Consider the following 27,654-nt stretch of genomic DNA (forward strand, 5'->3'; position numbering starts at 1 on the left):
ATTTGTTTGTTCTGCCATTTCTACAATAATAAAAAAATAAATAAATCTGTATTTTACATTTTTAAGACAGTAAAAATCTGATCTTTAAATAAATACATAAATTAATTTAAAAAAAAAACCAACCAAAAAAAAAAAAAAAAAAGCTGTATTATTGTTTTGTACGCGTATGTTTGTCTATCTAGGAACATTATGAAGGAAAAGTAATCCCATTTACGCAGCCTATTGCTTTCACAGCATCTAGGCCTATTAAAATTAGTTAGTTTTCACCTTCATGCTCCATTTGTTCTTTCCCTCTCTCTTTCCAAAATCAGCTTTAAGACAAACCATTGTAAAGTTAGCATTATGTTTGGATTTGGCAGCTAGCCCACTGGTCCTCACGCGGCACACTTAGCCCTGCGCGGAGGGAGATTAGATTGTTGCGGTTCTTACGTTGTCAACTTTATTACTTTTTTTGGAGGCTTCCCTAATTGGATTGTGGTTGCCTGTATTCTCCGGGCAAAATGAAGCCTCCTAGTCTATAAAATATTCAAATTATTAAGCTTAGAAAGAGGAAAGGTGCGCCTCAATTTCAACCAACTAAAAATAGCAACACAGATGCTAGCTAGCAAGTCAGAGCATCAATCCCAGTGCACAACACAACAGTTCAACACAGGGCCATTCAGTTTTGGTTTGTGTCCAGCCCCGGAGCGAAGAGTCATTTTTAATATGTCAGAAATACAAATAAAAGACGGCCCGGTGGGTGCTATGCGAACAATCACACCATACATCTTCATTAGCCTCACTTTGCTGTGTCATAGAGCCGTTAGAGCCGGCGCTAAGTTGCTTGAGTTAGCATGTAGCGCATCATTACACTAGCACAAGGTTAAATGAGGGAAATGCTTTCGGGGCATATCATAAGAGGTTTTGGTGAGAAACAAACAACAGAATAGATCATGGTTGTTGCTTGAAGGGAGTATGCCATTCTCAGACGTGCTGCCATATTTAAGCACATTGTTTAAAGGTAAGGTGACCACATTAGCAAAAACTGAGGCCTCTCCTGGTTTGGACTGCTGGATAATGGTAAAATAGTGAAAGAAGCATGTAATAGAGGAAAATTGTTATGCACTTTATCCATTCATGACTTATTCACGACTTACTTGTGAGTCAGTGAGTGCAGTGGAGTACTTTTCTTTGTGCTCTTCTCATTTTCAAACATGTTTTTCTGGATTTTGTCTAAACAAATGACCTTGTTCACTGATGGTGCGTATCAGATTGGTCAAAAAAGGGACATCTGGGACATTTCTTCAGGAAAACTGGGAGAAATCCATGGGTTTGGATTTGCTGGGACAGCAGTCTCAAAACTGAGACAGTCCTGGGTAAATAGGGATGTCTGGTCATCCGATTTAAAGTTGAAAAAAAGTACTAAAAGATCTCAGTAGCCTACCTAAATGCAGGGGCTCTCACATCTTTTTATTAAACCTACACTACCAGTCAAAAATTTTCTTTATGTTTACTACTTTTATATACTTTCAGAAAACGTATGAAGGAATATGGAATGTGGAAGAAAAGTGAAATAACTCGACTATATATATATATATATATATATATATATATATATATATATATATATATATATATATATATATATATATATATATATATATATATATATATATATATAATAATAATTATTATTATTATTATTTTATTTTTTTTTCCAAATCTTCAATGTAGCCACTCTTTGCTTGGTCAATAAAACTTTGTCTGCAAAACCCTCCTGGAATAGTTTTCACTTCCCAAGTGTGTCTTGTCAGTCAAGAAATGCCAAATGTGTGTACCAGGGTTCAAAGCAAAGGGTAGCTTAAAAAAAACTATATATATATATATATATATATATATATATATATATATATATATATATATATATATATATATATATATATATATATATATATATATAGTTATTTCAAATTCATTTTTTTACTGGTAGTGTACATTTTAGCAATATTTAAAATTCCACTATATATGTATGATTAATGAACAGAAAACTTTAAATTCACTGATTTCTTTATAATACAAGAAATCACTTTGTTCTTTAAGTAACACTAATTCAAAGTTTAGTTCTGGCACTATGACGAGTACACATTTTGTCCCTTCCCACCTCTGAACAGGAGCCAGGGCCCTGCTCACTGACAGTGCGTGATCAGAACTTCAAATGAGCAGCTCTCGTCCCAGGACACCTTTAATTTATGAAGGACACGGAGCTGACGTACCTCCAGTGTTTGAAACAGAGACGACCCCATTTGTTCCAAAACACAAGACGCTCTTTTAAGTGTACTGCGGGCTACTTTTATTGATTTTTGAAGACAGAAAAATAAGCATTCCTCTGCGGTTCTCCACAATGACATACGCATCTCACCAAAGTAAAGTGGTCTCAAGTGGGTCTGTGCACACTACAACAGAGCAGTGTAACTTTGTGTACTTTAAGTATATAGCTATTAACCTGTGCAAAAGGTTAGTGAGTCAGATACTGCAGCTGTAACCACCTGGGCAATAGCACAGGGAGTGGGTTCCATAAACAGGTGAGTGGAAGTAACGCCTTTGATTGGGTGTCTCACAATTAATTTTGTGTCATATCATTTTCTATGGCTGTATTCATGTTCACTGAAAAAAATATTGTTGACCTTTTTCATTTAAACCTTTATGTTAATTGGAGCTACTTCCTTTTTGAATTTTTGCACTGATCAACATAAATAATTAAAAAACAATGGGTGATATAATAAATTTATTTGAACTCAACATTTTATTTTTAGGGTATTTTTGTGTGGCAGTCTGTGTGTCCGAGACAATTTTCCCTATGTATAGAAAATCTTGAAAATCAAAAATCCCAACACAGTATGTGGCTAAATAACTCAATGAGTGCATAACCTATAAGAATTTACATACAAATCTATCTGGCGTAGCAATATCCCATGTTTACTAGCCCTCATTATATCTACAGTGGCTTTTTAACACTGTAATGATTTTAGATACCTGGGATTTGTTGGCGCTTTGATGCCCTCTGCCCCATGAGGACTATCCGTTTGAGCCTATGATCATCCTAAACAGTGTAATGTATGTATTCAGCACCTGGGAGTGAGTCTAATCCCTGTATTGATGGACCTTGGGGCTGTTTCCATAGATACACCTTATAAATTCTAACTGGAATTTTCCAATAAACAGAATCTCACTGCGCTCTGAGGTGGTTGTTTTGATTGTGGAAAATCACTCATGCTTCTCTGGCCTCAAGGTGTAGAGCTATTGACCTGCAACACGACGAGACAAAGATGGATTCTGTTCGGTTCACTTGATAATGTAAATGCAAAGTGAGTTGTTGTTTTGCTCAGTTGATTAAATTGCCAGATTTATATAAAGTTTTTGTGTGTATGCCATTACTCACAGCAGTTAGCATACCCGTTAACAAGAACCGAACCTTATTTGTCTACAGGGACACTTCTTGCTGCATGGAAAATGCTGCCTGTAAGTACAACACAAAGTTGAAAAAGTACTCAACTTCAATTTCTGTGTACTGTAGACCTGCTTCCTCCAACATCATCTACCTGCTTTTTACCCCATGTAGGTTATTTGAGCAAAATTTGTCTTGCCCCAGTACAGATATATGTCCAGTTATCTGAAAGTTGTTCTTATAAACTCATTGTAGTGAATAATTAGGATGATTGAAATGCATAATGTAAGTGATGAATAACTTTGGACAGCACTTTTAATATGCATCAGTAATGAAATAAGAATTTACATAGGCAATATTATTAAGTACAATGTAGCAATATACAACACAACCCCTACCTAAACCCTTACTTCCAAATACTGTACAGTTTTAGTTGCTTAGTTGGATTTTACTGCTATGACTACTATTACTTCGATGTTATATAATTGTGTTTATTGGGATGTAGGAATCATGGACATCACAGTGTTTTCACATCCTCTTTGATACTAATTGAAAGCAGCTGCTCTACGTCACCCTGCTGATATGTACGAGGCTCAGATGAGGTACTGCCTGGAGCTGCCATTATACACTCAGCGTACATGTTTAATTCAGCATCAGGTTTGGATGACGTCAGTAAAACTCATGTCCCACAGAAGAAGACACTGGGCTAGATGTGACCTGCCCTCTGGGACACATCTCGTTTATCAGCTGTTTCTGGTTTGAGTGAATAACAATGGAATGTCTTCTCCTGCCAGATAAAATTGCTATTGCTGTTTAAAGTGGTCCGCCTAAAGTCCCATGGTCAGAGATATCATTTTATGCAATTTATGTGTGCACAAATTACCTTTGTGTCATCCCTTAATGGACTTAATTCACTGGCACCTTGACCTATACTGACACACAGAGAGAACCTAAGGGATTTAGTGCTTCCCTTTTTTCTTTTTCAACAGCACAGCACATCATTTATTAACATTAAAACACTGATAAAACTTTTATGACAAGACAAATTTTGACAAAGGAGTTACGTAGGCAACATAATCGGGTGTTACTGGTTACTTGTCAGATCTATGGAGAGATCCAACTAAGAATGCATATTTCAAGATTTCAAGATAGATGCGTTTACTGTCATGACCTACAGTAGGACATTCTAGGCAAAGCGATAACAGACAAGCAGGTGGCGGACTCGGCACCATCAGAAAAATTACACAGCGCTCCTTTTAAAATGTAAGCATACCGTGAATCATTTCTGGTTTTAAAGATAAACCTCTAACCCACTCAGTCTCATTTTTCAAACTGTGTAGAATAATATAAATCCGGTAGCACCTGGCTCTCTCCTCCTCGTTGTTCTGAGTAATCACGTGCGCACCTTCCCTCGCTCTGATTGGTCGCGGGGGCCGTGAACGCGCACGCGGGTCCCATCCTTCGTGAATGCAGCACAAACTGTTGAGGTGATCCATGGCAACACGAGAGCAGCAGCAGCAGCAGCCTGCCAGCCTGCCCGTCCGTCCTCTCCACCGCACGCCTTTCTCTTCCCCCCGCTGTTCTTTACACGCTTCCCGCTAACACAACCGCTATGACACGACGGGGCTCCGCTTGAGACATTACCGACTACCAAGGTGACCGAGCGGGAGGCGAAAGATCAGCTGGCCGGGAAACGGATCCACGCAAGCGGCAGGTGACAGCAGACAACCACCGCTTTCGAAATAGCAACACACAACCGCGGGAAACATGCTACTACTACTAGATAACGTTTTAGCAGCTTAAAAAGTGCTAGTTCATCTTCAAATTGAACACTTTAACATCAAAATGGAGCTATATATTGAAAGCTAAAAAGAAGTTGTTTTGTTTGGTCGGTTGTTTTTGAATTTCTGTCAAAGCTAACAGTCTTGACAGTGTCCCAGCTAGGGTCGGCTCATTAGCGCTGTCCGCTCTGATCAGCCCGTATCTCGCCACAGCATCTGAGGCAGCGGCGTGAAGATGGCGACTGGCTCCGGTTGGCAACAGCAGCCGTTCTACTCCCCGGCCGCGGGTCAGGGCAAATTCACCACTTCAACCTCGACGACCAGCCTGTCCTTTCAGTCCGGCATCACCATGGAATATACCCAAGACCTGCACCTAAAGATGAGCAAGAAAATAGCACAGCTGACCAAGGTAAGGCTGGAATTTGACCACTGCTCTCTCATCTTAGTGCCAAAGCCCAATAGGATTTGAACTGTTTTAGCATACAGAGAGACATTTTCTTTTGCAGTAGTATACTCGTTATACTTAGCAATAGCATCTCTTATAGCCATAGCATTATGTACTCATTCTGGCTCAGCTTTTTGCCAGTGCCGTATGTTATGCTAGAACATTTTTGGTAACTACATACATTTTTATACAGCAACCAACCAACTACTTTCCAAATACACTACTAAGCAGCTGTAACTGATGTTTTATTACCATTCTCAACTAAATAATTAATTACACTTTCTGCTTACTCTGTTGAAGTTTGGGGCAAAATATTAATGGTGTTCCCCAGCTGCAGAAGCACCGTGTACTAGAAACTTCTGCTGTCTCATAATGCACTAAATTACTAACACAAGTACTACTGTGGTTTCCAATTTATTCAATAGATGTAGCCATATTAATTGGCTAACTTGTGGAAATATAACAAGACAACCACAAGCTATTTTACATTATAATAAGGACAAGAGCATTATCTAGGAACAATGAGTGTCTTATTGCACCCTGATTCATATCGCTCTAAACATGTTTTACTCTTGCTATGTGCAGTCTGCTTTAAATGAGTAAAATTGACTCCTACTTACTTAGACAACACATTTATAACATGTGGTCTAAAAATATTCAAAAACTTTCTTTATGCAATAACGTTCCACAGAATAAAAAATAATACATACTATACATCCTTGTACATTAGCCCCTGTCTAAACCAGTCTCAGGCATCCATGTATGCAGCGCCATTAACGACTCTATTAATCAAATCTACCTTTAATTACTCACCGCGCTGTCAACCTGCTTTATTTGTCTACATAAAATTGCATACAGGCCTTATATGTAATTATGTATCTCAACCCGGTTCTAAACTTTGATTGCATTTAATGATATGGTGGAAAATTAGAGAGTATATGTAGATTCCCTTGCTATTTATTTACCCTGTTATGTGCATTGCTTTGAATCTGTTGCTTTCGCCCGAGGATATCATCGCTATGTGTGTAGAATTTAAACGCTGTTGTCTTTGATGAATATTTGTCGCTGAAATATTTATGTACAACATGTGTTTAAACTACGTGTGGTGTGATGCTAATATTTAATCATTATCAGGGTTACAAAGAGGTGATTTTGACCTTGTTTAGGGTTGGATGACTATAGTGTGTTGAACTTAATACCTGCTGGTTCAAGGTTGCCCCCAGGACCTCAGCTTTCATCTCTCCAAAATGACAGGTTTGTAACATTCACTAAGGGTCAAAGCGTGTTTTGGCCTCAGGTGTGTCATTATCATCAAGCTAGCGGTGTAGTCTCGGTGTACCACACACACGGCTCCTTTCAGGTGGGTTTTGAAGCTTCTTTTGACACCTTTAGTTCACAGCAGGTTTTGAGTTCACTGAAGGAAGCTAAGATGGTAAAATACAAGTGTCAGCATGTTCTGGACTAAAAATGGCCAGTTTTCAAATGAACTCGTGTCCCAGAGGCTACTTGTTGCAATCTCAGCCGTAGCCGTACAAGTTGATAATTCTTACATCAGTGTTTGGTCAGAGCATTAGTCATTGAACAAAAGACTAGTGGAGATCACAAAGGCATGTCATTTGCAATATCGCAGGGCTGCACAGTATATTGCAAAAATATCACAATAACCAACATCACAACAACTCAAGGCTCTGTTTTTACAGAAATATACTGTTTTTGAAAGAACAAAAAGGCATATTTGGATTGATGATTTTCCTTATTAGGCCCTTCATGATCTTGGTTCTGTTCCGTTTTTATTTCACTTTTACACAGTTTGACTATTAAATGATTTTATTTTAAGCAACAGTAACAACATCAACTGAGAACGGAACACCTTGGACTATTTTCAACTCAACTTCATCTTTTTTGCCATTTGGTGTTGACTTTTATTATGGTATTTGTGTGTTCTGTACTGTACTTAAGATCCATTACATAAGTGGATGAGAATATGCATTTTAGAATTCCTAAATTGGGTCTTGTCACAAACATTGTCAAGTTGTTAATAAGTGGATTATGAAAACTAATATTTTCTCTCTCAAGCTGACAGAAATGGTTATTTGTATCTTCACTCATATAAACACATCTCCATTCCCGTTTTGTATTTCCATCCAAACGTCGGTCTGTGTTATGTCCCATCATGTCCCATGATTCCCTGGGGCGACACATCTGAGCCCTGTGCCCCTGTGCCACTGGATCAGCTCACAACAAAGCGGGCAGTGGACGGGTAGTGCTCGGGCCATCTGCTCACCCCGTCTTGCTGGTCTCTGCAGTCAATTAGTCCTGGAACACTGTGATTATCTGAATGTGGTGCAGAGGGCGCTCTTCAAAACCTCCAATACAGTCTTCATCATCTGCCTTCATCATCCTTCTTCACCTCTTCACACCGCATCTCAATATTTCATCAAGTCATTTTAGAATGAGTGTTGTGAAGTGCTGTCTGCCTGTGTATTTTAGTCTCGGGCAGTTCATCCGTTTTAAACTGTCATGTTATTATTGTGTGGTGTTGCAATGAGTCTGAAGCTAATGTCCAAATCTGCATGACCTGAACTATTGTCATATTGGATATTTTTCTCTACAAAGCTGTTTGACGTTTAAGTGAAAAGGCCTGCTGTACCTCGCATTGATATGATTTGATTTAATACATTTTGAGTAAGATTTTAGTGTTGTTGTTAATTTTATACATCTGTATTTGATGTGTCTTTTTCCTTACAGTGGCCATTGTATTACTTCAATAACTGCAGCCTTTGTGTTGTGAAAATTGAAATTCAAATTGTGATTTTAAGTCACTTGCGATATATTGTGCAGTGCAACTCAACTGTTAATGGGGAGTGAAAAGAACTTTGAAGATTGACAGGTGCCACTCACAAAGACAGACTTAAGTCCAGGACTGGAACTGCAACATGTTTCACTTGTATATAGTTGGACACCAGGGTCGTATCAAGACTCTTAACCCACCTTGGCAATATATGAATGTGGTGGTCGGAGAGGCTGATGGCGCAGATTGAAAGCATTTCCGTTCTGCATTTCTACCCCAGGACAGCTGTGGTAAAGTGTGTTAAATTCCTTAACGGCACCAAGTAGTGAATGAATAATGGATAATATTGTAAAGCAACTTTGATCATCTGGAAAAAAGCAGAATTAGACTACATTACATTATTATTATCATTGAAGCATTGTGGAGGCACGTTTTTGAAATAAAATTTGGACTCTTTATTTAATTGGATATGCTATATAGGCTTTTGATCGCTTTGAACCATGTTAGAATGGATTTCCCTTCTCATTTACTCAATCGAAGTTGTATTTAGAGCTATTCATGCATGCAGTTCAGTTATCTTTGTTCTCAAGACGCCATCGCTCGACAAATTCTCGTTTTTGCAGACCCTCCCTTTTAATGTAAATACACTTCATAAATTCATATAAATAATCCTCTCTTCTCTCCATTTCTGCGTCTTGTGCACTTTGGTTTATTGAGAATGCACCTATATCTGGGGCTCCAATGTGGTGCTGGGATTTCACGCCCAGTCAGTAAGTCCTTCATTGATTACAATTCCTCTGTGGTATAAAATTTCATGATTTGTGCTGCTCGACCTGTTGGCTGTCGTTGTTATTTAAGATGTCTTGCAGTAATTTTTAATCCCACAAAGCTGCTTTGTGTGGTGCTGGCTCTGGCAGCATCTCATTCTTTATTTATTTTGTGCCATAGCAGCATTTCTGAATTCCATAGCTTTTTATATTGTGGCGTTTCTGACAAGGAGGAGGCAACTGTGGGGTTTGCTGCTATGGCAACAAGTTTAATAAATTAGAATTCAGGCCAGTCACTACAGGATGGGAGCTTCTTTAGTATGAGATAGAACTAGCGCGTTACCGTTAGCCTTGGGTGAATGCATGGACGATGTGAGACTCATCAGTGATGCCTGGCTAGACTTGAGTGCTGTAGAAATGGCTGTGGATCAAGGTCGTGTAGTAGAGAAACAGTAAACAAGAACTATGAATATATTTGTGAGCTCAAGAAATTTACCTTGAGGTTATAGCCCCTTTGCTAATGTTCACTACCCCATTGCTGACAGCTTATTTCAATAGCTTGTTTATGTTGTTTAGTGATATCAAATTGACTTTTCAAACTGCAGTACACAGTACTGCAGTACCGCCCTTATTTAAGTATCAGTTTGGAGACATATTAGGATTTCATTAACCTACTGTATCTTAGTTTGCTCTTGGCATCTTGAACTCTTATCTGGAACACTTTTAGACAATCAAAGCCAGATTTTCTTTAATATTTAATTAGACCGTAGCCCAAGAAACAAGGTTTAACTTATCTAAAGAAACATTATAGGAGGAATTAATTGGAACGTGGACCAAATACCCTATCTACTCTGTCTTTCAAGTAATTACCCAAGGCTGTAGTTAGAAGTTAGTGAATTTTCTCGATACTTTAAGGTGCTGTACCTGATTTACTGTCTTTTTTATTTTAAGTGGTGGATGAGTTTGCAGTCATGGTAATGCCAATAACAACTAGCATGCTAACTGCACTTTGTTATTACCGGACAATAAGGCGCTATATAATTAGATGCAGGCACTACACAGAGGACATTTGTGACCTCAAGAGCTGCTCAGGCAATATATCTGTATTTGGGAAAAATGAATGGGAAAAAAATTGTCCACAGGTCCTTTAAGTCATGGTGACTTCTTACTTGTGTTTGCCATTGAGCTGCATAGTCATTTGGTTGTTTAACCACAGTATGCTTTTCCAATCTGTTCCCAAGACAACAATTCTTTTCAATTTTTAGTTTTATAGGGGCTTGTATAGGGGCTTGTATGGATGTATTTATAGGCATTAAACTCCATACTAGGAGAGTAATTGTTTGATTACAGTCATTAACTATGTCTTTATGAACAAAAAGATGAAGACCAACCTTGACTAAATACTATACAAAGTAAACGCACCACCGCAATCAAATCCACTTTTCTCCCTCGTCTGATTGACCAAACACTGCTGCCTCATAAGCACTGGCCGTGGTGGGACAGCACATTAAAGATGGAGAGTGAGTGTGTGTTGATAATCCAGGGTCTAAGGCAGTGATCCACGTTGGCCCGGCATGAGCGTTGGGGAGCAGATGGTCAGAGCTCCACGACTCCTGGCCCTGGGACCACAATACGCCTGACGGGGATTTGAAACGCTGATACTGCTCATTCAAATCCCAACTGCGTACTTAGCACATATGCACTCTTTGTTCCTGCAAGACAAATGGAATGGATATAAAAATGCTTTGGCTCTTTTGGCAGTACTTTCCCCATGCGGTGTTTGGAACAGGACATTTGAGTCTATTAGTGTAATCGACGTGGTTATGCACTCAAAATCCTAAATACTGTGGTTTAGTTTGCGTGCTATTACATGACTATGCTGTGCTATACATACATTGCAAATCTATCTGGCATTAGCAGACGCCATGTGGTGATGCTGCTATTAATTCCTTCTTACAATACAGATTATATGCTCCATTTTAATTTAAGTTTATACCATACATGCTTGGTTTCTCTTTTTATTTTACCCTATCTTTAAAAATGTTTTGAATCTGCATGATCTCAACAATGTCTTTTTAAGGCATGTCTGTTGTATGCATGATTTAATACTGATTTTTATAGTATCAACGAATCAATCTAACATCTTAGAATAAACTGGACTGGACCCAGCCTATGTGAGGGGTCCTGTTCCTCCTATTAGGGGCATCAAGCTTACACTCCTAGAGAAGGTGTGAGGGTGACTAGTGATGTGTGGAGAAAAAACAAACAAACCTGAAACTAAAGCTGTGCCAAGCCTTAAAGCACCTGGAAAGAAAACACTAGAATAATTCACATTTTGCCTTATTCAGTAGTTTTAGTTGTACTGGATTTAAATTTGCATTCAAGTCCTTTATTTTGAGGGTGTCTGACATGGATATTTTGAGCTGATACTGATATTCGATATATCCATAGCAAGGTTCACATTTTCTGTGAAGCTAGTAAGCATAGTTAAGTTCACTTTTGTGTTTTTCTGGGATTTGATTGTTTTGATTTACTTGGCTTTTGTGTACTCACCGATACCAGTATTCATCCAATACCACAGAGTGTGAAGAAGTAGACTAAGGCTATTTAACTTTGGTTTAGTACGAATACAAGTACGAAAAGTAAGAATAAAACCTAATTCTAGTAAAAGGCTACCTCTAAAGAAAATCTACATTTGACTACAATTTGACTTTTCTATTTGGTCACTTTCTACCACAGAGCGTGGCTATAAACATTGAGACCTGTAAAAAGACCTCAGAGCACATGGCTAATTATGCAGAGTAAACAAAGTCCATGTTAGCTGTTACCCAGCTGCAGTAAGTTCAGTGCCCACTCCAAAGGCTAAATGATGGTATCAAAGAGGAAACACAGATGTCTTTTCTGTCATTATTAGTGTGTTTTATGTGTCTGCAGAGCCTCCATAATTTACATTTAACCTGCTTTAGGCGTTAGCGGTAGCATTAGCTACAGACGTCAACAGCGGCAGTGCTCCAATCTATGGGTTCTCATTCTAGAAATACAAAGTGGTATCGGATTTGGTCTGAGTACTCGCTGATACCAATACCCGAAATATGTGCAGTATTAGAGCTTTTGCTGATACCATTATCAAAAGAACCCTAGAAAAAAGATCAGATAACTGAATAAAATATGACCTTTCCTTTACTAGTTGTCAGAACTAGTTTAAGACCACATGGTATAATAAACCGATACTATTGTTTTGTGGTAAAAATTACAATATTGTCGAAAAAAGAGCTTTTAGGTAACAAAATCTATATCGAGTATCAAGTCTATTCTTAAGAATCGAAGGTTGAAATTTTAGTATCGTCACAACACTGTCAATATATGGATATCCCCTCTGACATTACCGATATTGATAACTGATATTTCACCATTCCTACTTTCAATCATCCTGAAGTGTGCTGATTAGCGTAGCATTATTTGTGTTGAATATGATAAACCCCTTTGGCTGCTTGTGTTTCTCGATGGTGTAAACGCTGCTCTCCCAAAATGCCAAGTGACAAGTCTGTATCACACAAACAGGAAGTGTGATGTCACTACACTGCTCTTTTCAGGAGGAGACCGTCTGCTGTGATTGGCCGATGCTCCACAAACGCTTTCCCAATTTGTCATTTCTAAATATAAATCCATAGAGAAGCAGCACCTCGGCGGGAGCTCGATGTGTGGGCCTTGTCTGAGTACAGCGTATTAACCTCCGTGCTGATTGTCACAACTCTCTGTCAGATTTCATTAAGATAGGCCCGGCCGGCGGCTTCTGGGAAAGGCTGAAGATGTGCGGGCGCGGGCCGATGGTGAGTCACTCCACATGGGTGACCTTGAGCTCTGTGGCCTGGTGGAGCGTAGTACAGCCCTGTCACAGCTATTACATAATCACCCGAGTAGCACTACGGCTCTGCACATGTGGGTTAGTATGGCATTCCAACTTTTCCTCTGCTCTACACTAATGAGAATAGAGTTAGTTTTTACTGTTCACGGTAAACCGCAAATAAATATGTAATCATCATAATAATAGGTGCTTTGGAGATTTTTTAAAAGAAAGGAGAGGCTTTTTAGACTTTTCCCTAAATAACATGTAAAGAAACACAGTGTAATCTCCCAACTTATCTTACTTTTGTAATTAATTTTATTATCCATTCATGTTTTGTTGTTATCCATTCATGTCATGTTTTGTACTGAATTGCTGTACTGGGTTACCAGTAACTTGCATCATATTTTGTGCAAAGTTTTAGTTACAGTTACAGGCATGTCAGATTTTGCAACTCTGGACATGTTCACAAAACCAGATCGGCCTTTTACGAACATACTAGAAAATCTATGTGGACAGTGAACCTCTCTGTACAGTCCAGTCCAGGCTGGTGTAAGCTGCAGCTCCTCATCACGCTTCTCTGTCACATCGGCCCCACACCTGTCTGCTCCTGTCTCTTCTCTCTCTACCAGAGTCTGGCCTGTGTCTTGGTTGATCTGCTCTATCCCAGGAGCAGAAGCATGTCTCTTCTTTGCTCTCTGTTCTGCCTCTAAAGCAGTGAAGGTGAGGCCAGTACAGTAGTGGGTCTGTTGTTGTTGATGCTGTAAATGGCCTGGAACCAGCCCCTCTCTCTCTCTCTCTTTCTCTCTCTCTCTCTCTCTCTCTCTCTCTCTGTCTCTTTCTCTCTGTCTCTTTCTCTCTCTCTTTCTCTCTCTCACTGTCTCTATCTCTCTCGCTCTCTGTGTGTGGGGTTTGTCTCAGCGCGGGCTCTCAGGTGATGTAACAGTCCTTCTGGTGGCCATATTGAAAAGGCAGGCGCTTGTAGGCAACAGCAGCTGTGAGAGGATCATTGTGAGAGATGCATAGCTACATTTAGGGCAGAAATGGCACATTATTGCAGTCATTATAAACACTGATTAGCCTTTAGTCTAAGGCACTTGTATCTAGGGCTGTAGTTCTTTAACCAATTAACCACTCGAAGCTGCCTTAGTCCACTAAATGTTTTTTATTAGTTGACTAATTATTCATTTGACTATAGCTCTACTCATATATAGGGATGAGAATTGGTTAGATCTTATATTAATGGCTTAGTCAATTCCTACCATTGATCCAGTTCTTTAACAACTCTCTTATGTTTGATTAATAAAAAAGTGGATTTATGTATATAGTATATGTATATAGCCTATATTTTTGCTAAATGTAACTACTAAATGCTACTTCAATAATGCTATGGAATACATGACTAAAACTACAAACTGTAAAATTAATTTTAAATAATGTAAAACTGTATTGGAAGCTCGCTTTCAGAAGGTTAGGTGTAAACAAATTTTGCCAAATTTGATTACAATGTAAGTGAAACACTTCTACATTGATTTGCATAGACAGGACTGCATGTCCATTAATCAGTTTCTTGTTCAATATATGAAATGGCTGTATAGCAATATACAAATACCCTAAATGCATTATCGAAATGTGTTCAACCTTACAATGCATCATACACCCTTTTACTAGTGATTCTCTTTACTGCGATCACTTTCCCTTTAATGGTGCACACAGACAGACCATTAGTGGCTCTGTTTGACCTGAAGCCAGTACACCTGATAGAACACACAGGAACACAGGGAGGACACGCAGGCTGCCCTCTGGAAAGCTTTTAAAGACTCCAAACTCATGTGCACCTTGGTCCTGGTACAAATAGGGTTAACTACTGAAGCGATGCATGCTGTTAGTCTCTCTCTGCCATCAGAATGAGAAATAATACCAGAGAGCGAAAACAGGTCCCCAGTGGCCGCACAGCCTCATACTGCTGCCAAAAACTGAACACAAAGTAAAAAAATAAGACTATTGCCTGGAAAATCCTGATGCTTTTGAATGTTTGTGAGGATGTGTGCCAGCAGGCTTCCAGATCCTCTGAAATGTGTAGGCTGGTGTCACGTCAGGACAGGCTATAACAAACATCAACCGGTAAATATGAAAATACTGTAGGAAATCTCTTCTTTTACTGTTTTGCTCATATTCAGTAAAATTGCATACATTCAATGAGGAGTACGAAAATGTATTTTGTCTGATCAATTGATACTTTACAGCTGATGTCATCAACATTCCCTTGGTGTATGATGCTAACTAGAGCCACTTTCCTGTTTAGTTTTAACACAATTTGACCAGAAAAAAACGACTTAGTTGGAATTACAATATCAGATCTCATTCAAATAACATTACAATCACAAGCTAGTTGTTATTAGCCAACAGTTTTTCAGTTACTCACCTTTTTTGTTGAACATCAACAACTAAATGGAGTCATAAATGCTTTCATTAGTCACAGGCTCCTGAAGATGTTATTTTAATCCATTTTGTATTTTTTCTTTTCTGTCTTTTTTTGGCAGGATTTGGTAATGTTTGCTGAACATGCTGAACATTCTGAACATTGATGTCAATGCAAAGTATCTATAGAGTTACATGAAAAATCTGTTACTGAAAATCTTCCTAGTCTGACCCTTATTAATTTTGTCTTTATTTTTGGTTTGTCAACCTCAACTTGTACTGTGGGCTTGGTTCAATGAAAAAAAGCATGACTGTAATCGAATATCCCAGTTGACCGTAATCTCTAATCTCAGCTCATCAAACTACGCTTCCAGACTGTAAAATAAGACAAAACGCCACAGAGTATGTTTTTATTCATCCAACCATCTGCACACTAGATTTCCTCCTCACTCGAGCCATTGCCAGCAGGATGTGGTTGGCAGCCTTATTTTATGCAACTCTAATAATTGCTCCATCTCTCTGTGCTATTTTTCTCTCCTGAAGTCCATCTTGGCACATGTTTTCACTGGTCACCAGCCTCCCTCCGTCTCTGTCGGAGTTAATCTGCCTGCCCTTCCCTCCGGCAAAAGGACGTCCAAATAACGCTGTGCTCTCCATGACCCCTCCTGGTACCCTCAGCCTGTCTTTCTATTAAGATAAGACAGAAGCGATCCTCTGGGGCATATTTGGGCCTTTACAAGAACAAACATTAGCTGGACAGAAATGAAACGAAATGCAAGAACAAGGGTAATTGCCGTGTAAAGGATACAGCAATAAAGCTAATAATCACTTGCTGAAAATCTGACGGCTACTGCTAACGTGACCTACTTAAACTGCTAGTCCATAATTGAGCATTGTATTGGCTTTGACCTATTTTTACCCACAGTGCAATACCCATGACTCAGCACTGATGCATCAAAACCAGTCTCTTGTTAGAAAGCCAGTTTATGTCAAATCAATATGGCAGATTTCCACTCATGCTTATCAGCGTCCACTTTGCCTTGTGTACCCCGCAGTAAGTTTCCTAAATAATTCAGATTTTTTCTAAATAATCTAGCAGCGTAAAGTTTACAAACTAAGAAAGCTTAAATTAATAATCACCACAATGAGTCATACATATTACAAAATTCTGATTCATCCCTGTTTTATTCTGAAACTTGTATTGCTAGAAAAAAGTCTAAATAGGTTTAATTTATACATTTAAGCAGCTGTATGAAAAATAGGACCATTTCCTTTATCAGAAAGCTATAGATTTACCTCTCCATATTTTCATGGGTTTTATGGGCAATTCTCACAGCACAGGTGGAGCTGACTAACCAAAATCTACAGCCCTACAGGCTCCATTCTGCAGTACTAAAACTTTAACTAATATTCTATAGGGCTGGGCAATATGGCAATAAAAAATGCTATCTGTTCTTATGACAATATGCTAGTTTGATGAGATTGCCATAACATGGATCAGTACGTTTCTCTTTAATGCAGCTCTATGCTTAAACACAGACACTTTTTCCCACCCACTCTTCATCTTGGTCAGCTTCTTTCATGCTCCGTGTGAGTGACAGGCTTTAGTTTCTCTTAATGGTAGTTCCTAACAGCATAAATAATCATAAAATCTAATTTGGCAATGTTAGCACTAAAAAAATTGTGATATGATTTTTTTGCCGACCCCTAATTCTACACATGGTACAGCTACATTATTCACATGCAAATAATAATTAAACAGACAAGAAATCGCATTACACAAGGGTCTACACACACTCCACCGTGTCTCTTTATCTCCTCTTATGAACCAACACACACATTTTTTCAGTTAATATACATAACTGTTTGTCTGGGATCCAGAATACACACTTCTCCAATACACTTCCCCCATTGAATCTCCCCAGATTCAGTGTAATTGAAAGGTGGATTAGCCAATATGAGGCACGCGTGGTCTCCCTGTATCAAAACAAATATGGCTGCTTATAAAGAAAAACAAAGGGCAAAAGACAGCACAGCAAAGCACTAAACTCACTTAATCTGAGGTGAGAGAAATTTCAGTTTGTTCAAAATGAAGAGACCAATGAGCTTGTTTATTTCACATACATCACTGAAATCAAATCTGATTGTAGAGCCATGTTTGATGCTGACTCGAGGTAGAACGGCCCCAGTGGTGACCAAACAGGTATCCCTCTGTATCAAACATACAGAGATATTATTCCGAACTTGCCACTTGCAGCTCACCTGTAGGAAACGCCAGGAAAGTTATATACACTTTATTTAAACTTGACACCTGAATCCAAGCGTGATAAAACACAAAGCTTGAAGATATTAAAAAAGTTTTCATCGAAAGTTCTTCGGAAAGATAAACCTATTCACACAGCTTTCAAATAAAAAAGTAATGAAGTTTGATCATGTAAAATCCAAATCAAACAGCCTGCCTTACACCACTGTAGCCAAGTATAGCCTTTTAATTTCACTTCTAAGATGTAACTGTTGCTATGGGAGACTGATACTGAAAGTATCACAAAGGAGTGTTTTTATTGTGCATCACTCTCGTTCTTTACTTACTGGTGTCTATAAGCAGGTTCACCTCAAACCTCTTACTATTGACACAGATAGTTGAAGTAGCCACCGAAACAAAATAAATGAGGTTATTCTTGCACTTTTTAGTTGCTTGTTTTTCACTTTTAATTCAGCAACTGTTATGGAACTGTTTCTTATGCATGGAGAAAATTAGATTGGTATCGATTCTTTAACATGGCCTGTAGGATCTTCAAAATGAGGACTTATGGTCAGCAGCATTTAACCAGTTGATTGGGCAATACATTTTTTTTTTTTTAATAGCTAAAACATTGCTCTACCGTTACTATATATTCCATGCTAACAGTAAATATCCTTTTTCCTCACAGCCCTTTTAAACCATAACTCTAATGGGTGCGCTGTTGCTGTGCTCCTGGCTGGTGGCTGTACTTTCTGTTTCAGTGAGCTCAGTATGTGGACAGTGAGCCGTGCATTCTTCAGCTTATTACCTCTCTGCCCCATTGTTGTTGTGCCCGTGTCGCTTCTCACTCCGGTAGTAGCACATGCTTTTGATTTGATTGCTTGTTTGTACGACAGCTCGGAAGGTGAGCTACTACCATTCACTGCTTCTGTTTAATTATTTATATGTTTACACTGTTAAAAATCCATGTACATGCTAGCTAGCTGACATGTGACTGCTGAGAATATGTTTTTGTATTTTTTTTGTTAGGAAGAACATTAACTATTCATTGACTGTATGAGTAGGCTAGGACACAATGACACAATGCAGTTCAAAATTGCAATAACACTATACTTGCAATATACCATGGAGCTCATATCTTACCAGCTCCCATATTCAATAAAGAGCAGTTTTCCATCAGGCTCCTTGGCTTTTCCTGGCTCTGTTTGAGCAGGACTGAGCAGCGTCTAAAACACAACGGATGATGAGATCACACAGATGCACACACACAGACACACACACACACCCACACACACCCACACACACACAAAAGACAGGCTGCAGGCTACAAGTGCTATAGACACTGATGCTGCTGCTAATGGAATTCAGTTTGTTGTGACTGTGAGCAAAATAAAGAGAAGACGACAGGAGGAGAGGGAGCAGGCCCGAGAGAGCCACAAGCACAAGGCACTGAGCCATCTTAACACCTCCTCTCTTACCAGTTCCATTGAGACATAAGGTCTGGCTTTCCTTTTCAGTAATATAGTGGCATTTAAAGGTGCACTCCATAACTTTGGTGGAAGGTCTGCCAACCACTTCTCTTTGTGTAGATTCTATTGCGTTGCCTGCAATGTTCAACAGTATGGCATTAAACAAATCTATCTCCATGGAGACAAGCAGGTGACAGCACCAGGTCAGATCTGTGACTCATAGTAAGATTGCATTTTTAAAGTATTTTTTTCAGCTGTTTTTTTAATAAATATGCAGATGGATAGCTTAAGACCATATTGTAATATATTCCAGGCAAAGCAATAACGTCTCCATAGGGACAGGCAGATGGCGTATGCCCTCCAACAGAAAACACCTTGAAAGGTACAGAAAATCACATCAGATGTTGTGTGTACTGTATATTTGCATTTGCATGATTCCTGAATATGGATATTTCTGAGAACATCCAGGACGTCTGTAGTTGATCTGGAGTGTGACTCGACAGAAACTCACCACACCTTTTAAATGGTTTTATGCTTCAGCAGCAGTGAAGCCTAGCCCGCTAAAGGACACAGCGAAGGCAGTAAATTCAGAACACACAGAGGAGCTAGATCAACCACGGCACTTCATTACACTTTACTGCTGTGGTTTATAGCAAGGGCACACTGGACAATCTGCCCAAAAGATCAAATCACAATGTTTTCAATTAGGACCATGACCTGTTCTATAATTTGTGACCTTCTATACAGTTTTTAAATGGACTTCAGGGTTTGAACAACTGAAGCTATTCAATGCATCGGCTACAGTCTTGCCTGCTCAGCTACTTTAATTCATGTTCTTTCTTGTCAGTCTCTAACCTGGCTGAATCCTCGCAATATTTGTGAGTTCATAAACTCACGAGAATCTATTTGTCCAAGCTTTGGGTGTTGTGATTGGGCCTGAGCCACCAGTAATTTGGAGACTGAACTGCTCACAACTCAATTCATATATCAGTTTGGCATTAGCCAAGTTAGTAAGTCTCCTGTCCATTGCTTCTTTTCCTACTTCTCAGATTTTGATAAAATAAATGTTAGGCTCGTGAGATAATTGTCTTACCAATTTGAATGTTGTTTGTAAAATAAATAGAACTGTGCTATGCTTTTGACTGTTTTTTTTCTTGAACTCTTGATTTGGCATGTGCTAGAAGTGGTTGCTCCAGTTTATAATTGACTTGATAAAATCATTTTGACAGAGGCATAAACATATTCACATAAAATTCATTAATTATGGCTTGCACGGTGAATTCTCTGCATTAGCCTGTTAAGCAGATAAGTGACAAAGTGACATATTCTATTCTCTGAAGTGACATATTGTGGACATCTGTGATTTGTGAGTGATTCAGATGCCACACAGACATAATGGTTGTAAAAAGAGACTGCTCAGTGTCAATAGACACCAAACATCTTACAGACACTGACGAGACTCTGAGCTCTGCAGGGGACCCACATCATAGGAATGAGCTGTCGTGCCGCCGTGGCTCACTCCTACTACCCCATGGATCATAGTACATGTAATAAAGGTACATGTAATAAAGGGGAAAAAGAAGTGACAGGAATGCACATGTAGCTTTTGTAGTCCAGTTTATAATATTGCCAAAGAAGGGACAGTTATTGTGGCAGGTTTTACACATGCGACAGACTTGAAAAGAGAGGGAGAAGCAGAGGAGAGCAGCGGAGCTTAGTTCAGCGCTGGATCTCAGACCGATCTTGTTCACTGTGGCTTGTAAAACCTTGGAGATGGCAGCATTATAAAGGCTAATACTTTCAACACCTGACCTCGATCTAAAGCACACCTGAATCACAAAGACCAAGTCAAGCACATACACATGGAGGAGTGTATAACGTGAAGCTACTGTGTTCATATGGCTGCACAAGGACGGCAACCTACCTAAGTTAATCTTCACACAATAACACAACATAGAACAAAATCTATTTCCCCACTATACTGAAAGATATTGTAGCAACTTCAGAACAATCACGAGTTAGAGACTGTAGAAAGTCATATTGGAGTCCATGACCCCAGATCACAAGTGCAAACGCCACACCTGGACAGTTGCAATAGTAGCATGAAACACATTTTAGTGGCAGGGCCCGTGTGTATTGGGGGCAGTGTTGTTTCCCAGGAGGCCGAGTGCAGCAGGTGATGGAGTGGCTCTCATTGCTCACCAGCTGTGACCACGCAAACCACAAAACCATAGCACCGCTCCGAGCCTGAGGGAGATCACACTGCATGTCAGGAATAATCGGCTTTACAATCAATCGTCTCTATACATCACTGTAGGAGAAGACATTTTTGAAGCAACACTGCCTGCCTCGATCTATAACCTGCAAATAGTGCATCTCAATTGTGTTATTTCTAATGTTGTAGATATTTTTGATTTCCAGTGATATAATTTTCACCCCATATGAACTGGCTTGCATTGGTTGTCAATTCTCTGCAGTAGCTGGTAAAAGCTTGGAAAGAGCATTAGCAGCCTGACTTAAAGTGACACATCCCTGTTATTCACCGAAGCGGCATATTGTGGACATGTGTCTGTGATTCATGAGTGTATCAGATGCCCACACAGAGATAATGGTGCATTATCTCTGAGCACTATGCTGTAAAAAATGAGACCGCTCAGAGTCAAACAGATTTAGACATTGTTAAAAAAAAGAGGAAAAAATAAGAAAAAACACACAAATTGTAGCACTAAAATTCGACATTGTGGCATCTCTAGATCAGACTGCTGGAGTAAGTCTTCATGGTGTTTTGCTTCAGGGCAGTGTCAGGGTGCAAAGAAAGAGAGAGGGGGGCAATATGGACCACTGAACCAATAAGACAGCAGCTTGGCACACTAAAACCTTGGTCAATATATTTGGACAGACACAGTATAATTATTGCTACTGTAGATTTAACCTGTCTTAACTCAAAAAAGAAACTATTGTTGAGAGAGATCTACAGTTTAATGGAAATAAATGGTAAGCATATTTTCAACTACAATAGAGGTGTCATTATAAAGACCAACTTCTCCAGCAACATTGAAAATCTTCTGCACATCTGCACACTGTTCTCCTCTTCTATAGTTTCTCTCGGGTTTATTATCATAGAGAGGGTTGATAAATGTCTTTAAATGACTCCCAACATTAGCCTAATGAAAGCGCACAAGGACACCTGGCTGCTGTTCAGATTTTAGCCCAAACTTTGAAATTCACAAAATGACAGTCATTAACTGCCTCGTCTCTATTCTCAGTGTCCCTAATTGAAAATGATTATCCCAGAGAAAAAGGTATGAAATTAGACTCTTACTATACATATTCCCAAAAAGTCCTGACTATCTTGCTCCCAATTTGCGCTCTCTTCCTCCCTCGTATGATGTACAACAGTAATTATAAGCCTATACTTTGGGGCCATATTTGCAGGTCACGCTGGTGCTTCTAGTTGTAAAATAAAGGACAGCTGCCTCAGAAAATGGCAAAAAGCGGTCACAGTCTAGAGAACTGAAATGATGGAAATTTCAGCCTTCATTGGTTAATTTGAATCCTTTGTGGTATAGCAGGAAGCAGTCTGCCCTTTCTGAAGTCAAAATTAAGTTGGAGGATTATATATTCTCTCACAGGGTCATTATGTTCATATTGTGAGTCACTATTTTAGTATGCTGCAATTCTACAACTGTACAGATAAGAGAAGTCGCTTGTGTTTTCTGCAAATGTATTTATGGGTTCCAGTCACATGACCTGAGGATGTCACTATACATTAGCCTATTTCCACTGTTAGTCATTATGTGACATTTTGACACGATTAACTTTTATAGGTCATTATATCTACCTCATCCATGACCCCTCTCCCTATCGGCATATTTTACATTGTAGTGTTAAACCTAGTGATTGCTAAAGTGATGCTAAATAGTAACTCTGAAGGCGCTACCCTCTGTTAGCGGAGTCACGGTTAGCAAACAAGTAGTTAAATGTTAGCATGAAGTGAGTTAAGGGTTTAAAGATTTTTCACAAATTAAAGTGACATTTGAAAGGTCAAGTTCTATTTCATGTTAACCAGATTAGCGAACCGGCCAAAATAAGACTGCTAATCTCCTTGGTTGAGGGGAAGCAACTTGTTCAGAAAGTTGCTGATCCACAAGCTCGATCTAAAATACCTTCCAAAAGTACTTTCATTTACAGTGACTGGTGCTCTGTGACCAATTCTCTGGAAACATGTTCTTCTGAACAAGTCCTTCAACAAATGGTGCTCATATCCCTCCGAGCAACTTCCACAGAACAAATCATTACATGAAAAACAGCCACTGTAATTATTAACGTGCATTGTCTGGAACAGAAAAATGACACACATCCTTGAATCCCTTTGACGTAGTGGCTATTTTTGAAACCTCAAATTTTTAAGATGAAAAATCCGGACAGTGTGGTTAGTCATATTGTGGAGCGCCTGGAGCTTTAGAGATGACACTCTTGGGAAACCGTATTAGATAAAGCAGGAATAAGAAGACAGTGGAATGAGATGCCGTTAACACATCAAGCCCAAAGTGGATCACTGCGAGTGGTTGTAGCCGCGGTGACTCATCTGACCTGATTTTCAACAGCTACGGCAGTAGACACAATGAAAGGCTATTCGAAGTTGCATCCATCACCTACACAGCCCATATGTGGCGTGTTAGCTAGCGTCATTAACACACATTAGCCTCCACGCTTCTTCTGCCATTGTTTCTCTCAGTGGTGTTGGGGCACCAGCAGCTTTTAACAGCATGTTCAACAAAGGAGTGTTTATGTGGTTCGGAACTAGTGTAATAAGGACAATTTGTACAGAAAAAAACAAATTCAGCGTTTATTATACTGTTTGTGCATTGAACACGTTTGCAGGAAGGCACAGATGTTAGCTTTAAGAGTGTTGTAATGTGTTGTAACAATAATGTAACATTTTCTCATTACATACACTCAAAGACCTACCTAGTATTGCTATTTTAAATAAAAGCCTACAGTGTTTTAACATTTTAACAAAATTCAAATTACCATGCTTGAGTTAAAGAACTAGCAGATATATAGCCTTCTAGATGGCTTACTTATCTAGTTTAGTTCAATAATAATCAATAATCATTTGATAAATGTGTGCCTCATCTTGTGCAGGAGATTATGCTATTCAAACAGTAAATCACATTGTATTGTTTTTCTCTGTATAGCTCACTGTTGCCATGGTAGCACTGGAAGTAAACTTTAAGAAAAGCCCACAGTGGCAGCTCAAAGGTGGCATATTCAGTACCTGTTTCTTGCTGTGAGCACTGTGCTGCCTGTTTTTACATTTCTGATGGGTTTGGAACTTGAAAATGGTGTTGGCTAAAAAACAACTATTGGCTACAGAAAATGTTTTAGTTTTCTTTTTATTGTGCAAGCCCTTTTATGCAACAGCTGTTCTTTCATTTTTAGCACAGGGACTATGCAATAAACTAACCTGGTTGATCATCATTTTTTAGTTTATACTGAAACCTTTCTACTTGTCAGACAGGAGGGTTTGTTTACCTGCTAAACATGTTTCCTCCCTGGCTGGCAAGACCATGTAAGCAGCCTAAAGGACACGCCACAACACATCATGTAGTGCCTCATGACCTGACCTGAACAATGGTCAGCCACAAATAACTCTTCCAATTCTATACAAATAGTCTGGATTCCTACCAACCCTTCGAGTTCTGATGGGTGGGAGTGGTAGACTGATTATAGAAATTCATGGTGAGTATTGCATAAAAAATAAAAATATAAACTGTATAAAGAAGTGGACTAAGTGAGTGATGTAACCCATAGCGTTGGACTCCAGCCAAATGAAGCTCATTGAGGCTAACAGTTATGAGGTGAATTTGGACTTCCATATTTGGAAATCCAACTGTGATTATCATGGCAACCCAAAAGCCAATCAGGAGCGAGGGTGTTGAAGGTACACACCGCTTCCCGTCCGCAACACTGGTTTAGCAGGGGGTGGGTGCTTAGTAATGTTGCCAAACTGTTATTAATGCTAGCGGGAGTGACTTCGGGAAAGAAGGAACCTGATTTGTCTGTTACTAATGTTCTTATCTTGATTTATCAACAAAGGTTAATACAAATATTTTAAGATCAAAATGACGAGTCTGACAGCAGCAGTTACGGAGAGAGGGGTGACAATTTTACATAGAAAGTGAATTGGAGCCAGAGTGGATGGTGCCGGAGCGTGTTAGCTATGTCTATTTATATATAGACTCAATAACAAAAATGGCACCCTACAGACTATGAAGCAGTGGAGCAAACAAGACATTTATAAATTGCGAAACATCTCTGACATTTAGCAAATCAGGTCAAGCAGTAAAGATGGTTAGCCAGAGGTGAGAGAAACTACAAAGGTTGATGTAAGTCAGGGGTGTTCATTACGTCGATCGCGATCGACTGGTAGATCGCGAAGGCATTTTGGGTAGATCTGTCATCCCTCCAGTCACATGACTAATATACAGGACAACCAGTCAAATTACACCTGACTCTAGGTCACATCATGGGCGCTGCACATGCATAAACAAGTGCGAGTTAGCTTAACCCTATAGCGTCGGATCCTATCGTCGCCGATAGAGCGTGGTTGCGGACTTTCCAGCAGCGTAACTTCGCAACTAGTCGTGCTCTCATGTAAATTCAAAGGGTGTCTCAAAGCGGAGACACGGGGCTATCTAAATATTTTACCGTCATTACGGTAATCTGCTTCTGTTGTCCTTCGAAGGTGACGAATGAGAGCGCGGGCGCTGCGGGGATTTTCACTCATTTATTTGATGCATAAAATAAAAAATACGGATGGATGTGTAAAATAGAAGTTGTTGTGTGAAAAAATGCAGTAAATTCTGATACTTCGTTTAACATGATTTTTATGGCTATAAAAAAAAAGACAAAACCGTAATCAACAAAATTAGCTCTGTTATCGCTGTCAGACGAAAAATGCAATTTTACTCTTAGCTGGCTGTCAGAAACTACTGCCTGAACTATACATCCCTCACTGATTCCATTCAGTGCAAGTCATCAGAGCAGTAATCATCATTCAAGTAATGATGAAACATGTTGGAAGTTCAATTGTGTTGTGCAGTATTATCTCATGACGTTGTTCAAGGTACATGAAAATGCACTGTACATGTAAGAATTCATAATACATTTACAAATAAATATATGTTTAACATTTTTGTATTAGGTGGTAGATCTTTCAGACACGATCATTTTAAAAGTAGCTCACATACTGAAAAACTCTGAGCACCCCTGATCTAAGTGATACAAAGATATCTGAGAGATGAACACATTTCAGATTAACTCATTAGTTACTAGACTTGTAGCGAGATGAATTTGCAGTGAGACAATTGGAACTTGGACTTTTGCCCAAGTGTTCAAACCTGAGACCATCTGTGAGCTTTGCAACAGTGTCTGCTAAAAGTTTCTTCACATGACATTTTGGCTGTGCTCAAGACAGAACTTTCAGCATTTCGAAAGGTGCCAGCTCTGAAAGTATAAGAATCTGATCTAACTGTGTCAAGACTTCCAATGTGACTTCAATGCCATTGGGATATTTCCTGACAAAAACACTTTGCTACACCTCCACTCACTGCCCGACTGACACAAACTTTCAGGACAATTATATTTAATCAGTGGGAGAATTAATTGGCCACTGTCTGTGCCATTAGCTTAATAATCATCTGTCTGGTGAGCCAACCTGGCCCTCCTCTCTCTTTTAACTCAATCACTGCTTTTAGTGCATGCGGCACCATCGGCAGCAGTGAAATTACAGGTTGTAGAGCAGAAATGTGTCCAGTCCATCAGTGCATCATTTGCCTCTACCTTTTCCCACCCTCTCCAGGCAGCTGTGTCCAGTTACTATGACAACCCTGGTGATAAGCTTTGCCAATCACAGTGGTAGGTGCGTGTAAAAGAAAGTTTCCTGTTTAAAGTGCCTCCTTTACAATGTCACCTCACCTGTCTATGTAGTATGTAATTAGAGTCTGCCCACTCTAAGCTAAATATACCTACCTTTGCTTTCAAACACCTGTGGAACGCTAGCCATTACTTTAAAGAAGTAAGTCAACTCCGGTAGTTGAACTGTTGGTAAGACTTTTACAGTTGGACAGATAACACCAAATTTGATAAAACATCCATCCATCCATTTTCTTCCGCTTATCCGGGGCCAGGTCGCGGGGGCAGCAGTCTAAGCAGGGACTCCCAGACTTCCCTCACCCCGGACACGTCCTCCAGCTCCTCCGGTGGGACCCCAAGGCGTTCCCAGGCCAGCCGAGAGACATAGTCCCTCCAGCGTGTCCTGGGTCTTCCCCGGGGCCTCCTCCCGGTGGGACATGCCCAGAACACCTCCCTAGGGAGGCGTCCAGGAGGCATCCTGAGCAGATGCCCGAGCCACCTCAACTGGTTCCTCTCAACATGTAGGAGCAGCGGCTCTACTCCGAGCTCC

General features: G+C 39.5%; 1 protein-coding gene across 2 annotated transcripts in view; it reads left to right on the forward strand.

Moving 5' to 3' along the window:
• The first annotated feature begins 5,380 nt into the window (after positions 1 to 5,380).
• fam184ab (family with sequence similarity 184 member Ab) overlaps positions 5,381 to 27,654 on the forward strand; it is a 139,938-nt gene continuing 117,664 nt past the window's right edge. For both annotated transcript variants that reach the window (XM_033991321.2, XM_033991320.2), the window contains exon 1: positions 5,381 to 5,614. In XM_033991321.2, the coding sequence (XP_033847212.1) occupies positions 5,441 to 5,614 (174 nt within the window). In that variant the 5' untranslated portion in view covers positions 5,381 to 5,440. The remainder of the gene's footprint in view (positions 5,615 to 27,654) is intronic.

The sequence above is a fragment of the Periophthalmus magnuspinnatus genome, chromosome 24 (genome assembly GCF_009829125.3).
Source record: "Periophthalmus magnuspinnatus isolate fPerMag1 chromosome 24, fPerMag1.2.pri, whole genome shotgun sequence".
Lineage (NCBI taxonomy): Eukaryota > Metazoa > Chordata > Actinopteri > Gobiiformes > Gobiidae > Periophthalmus > Periophthalmus magnuspinnatus.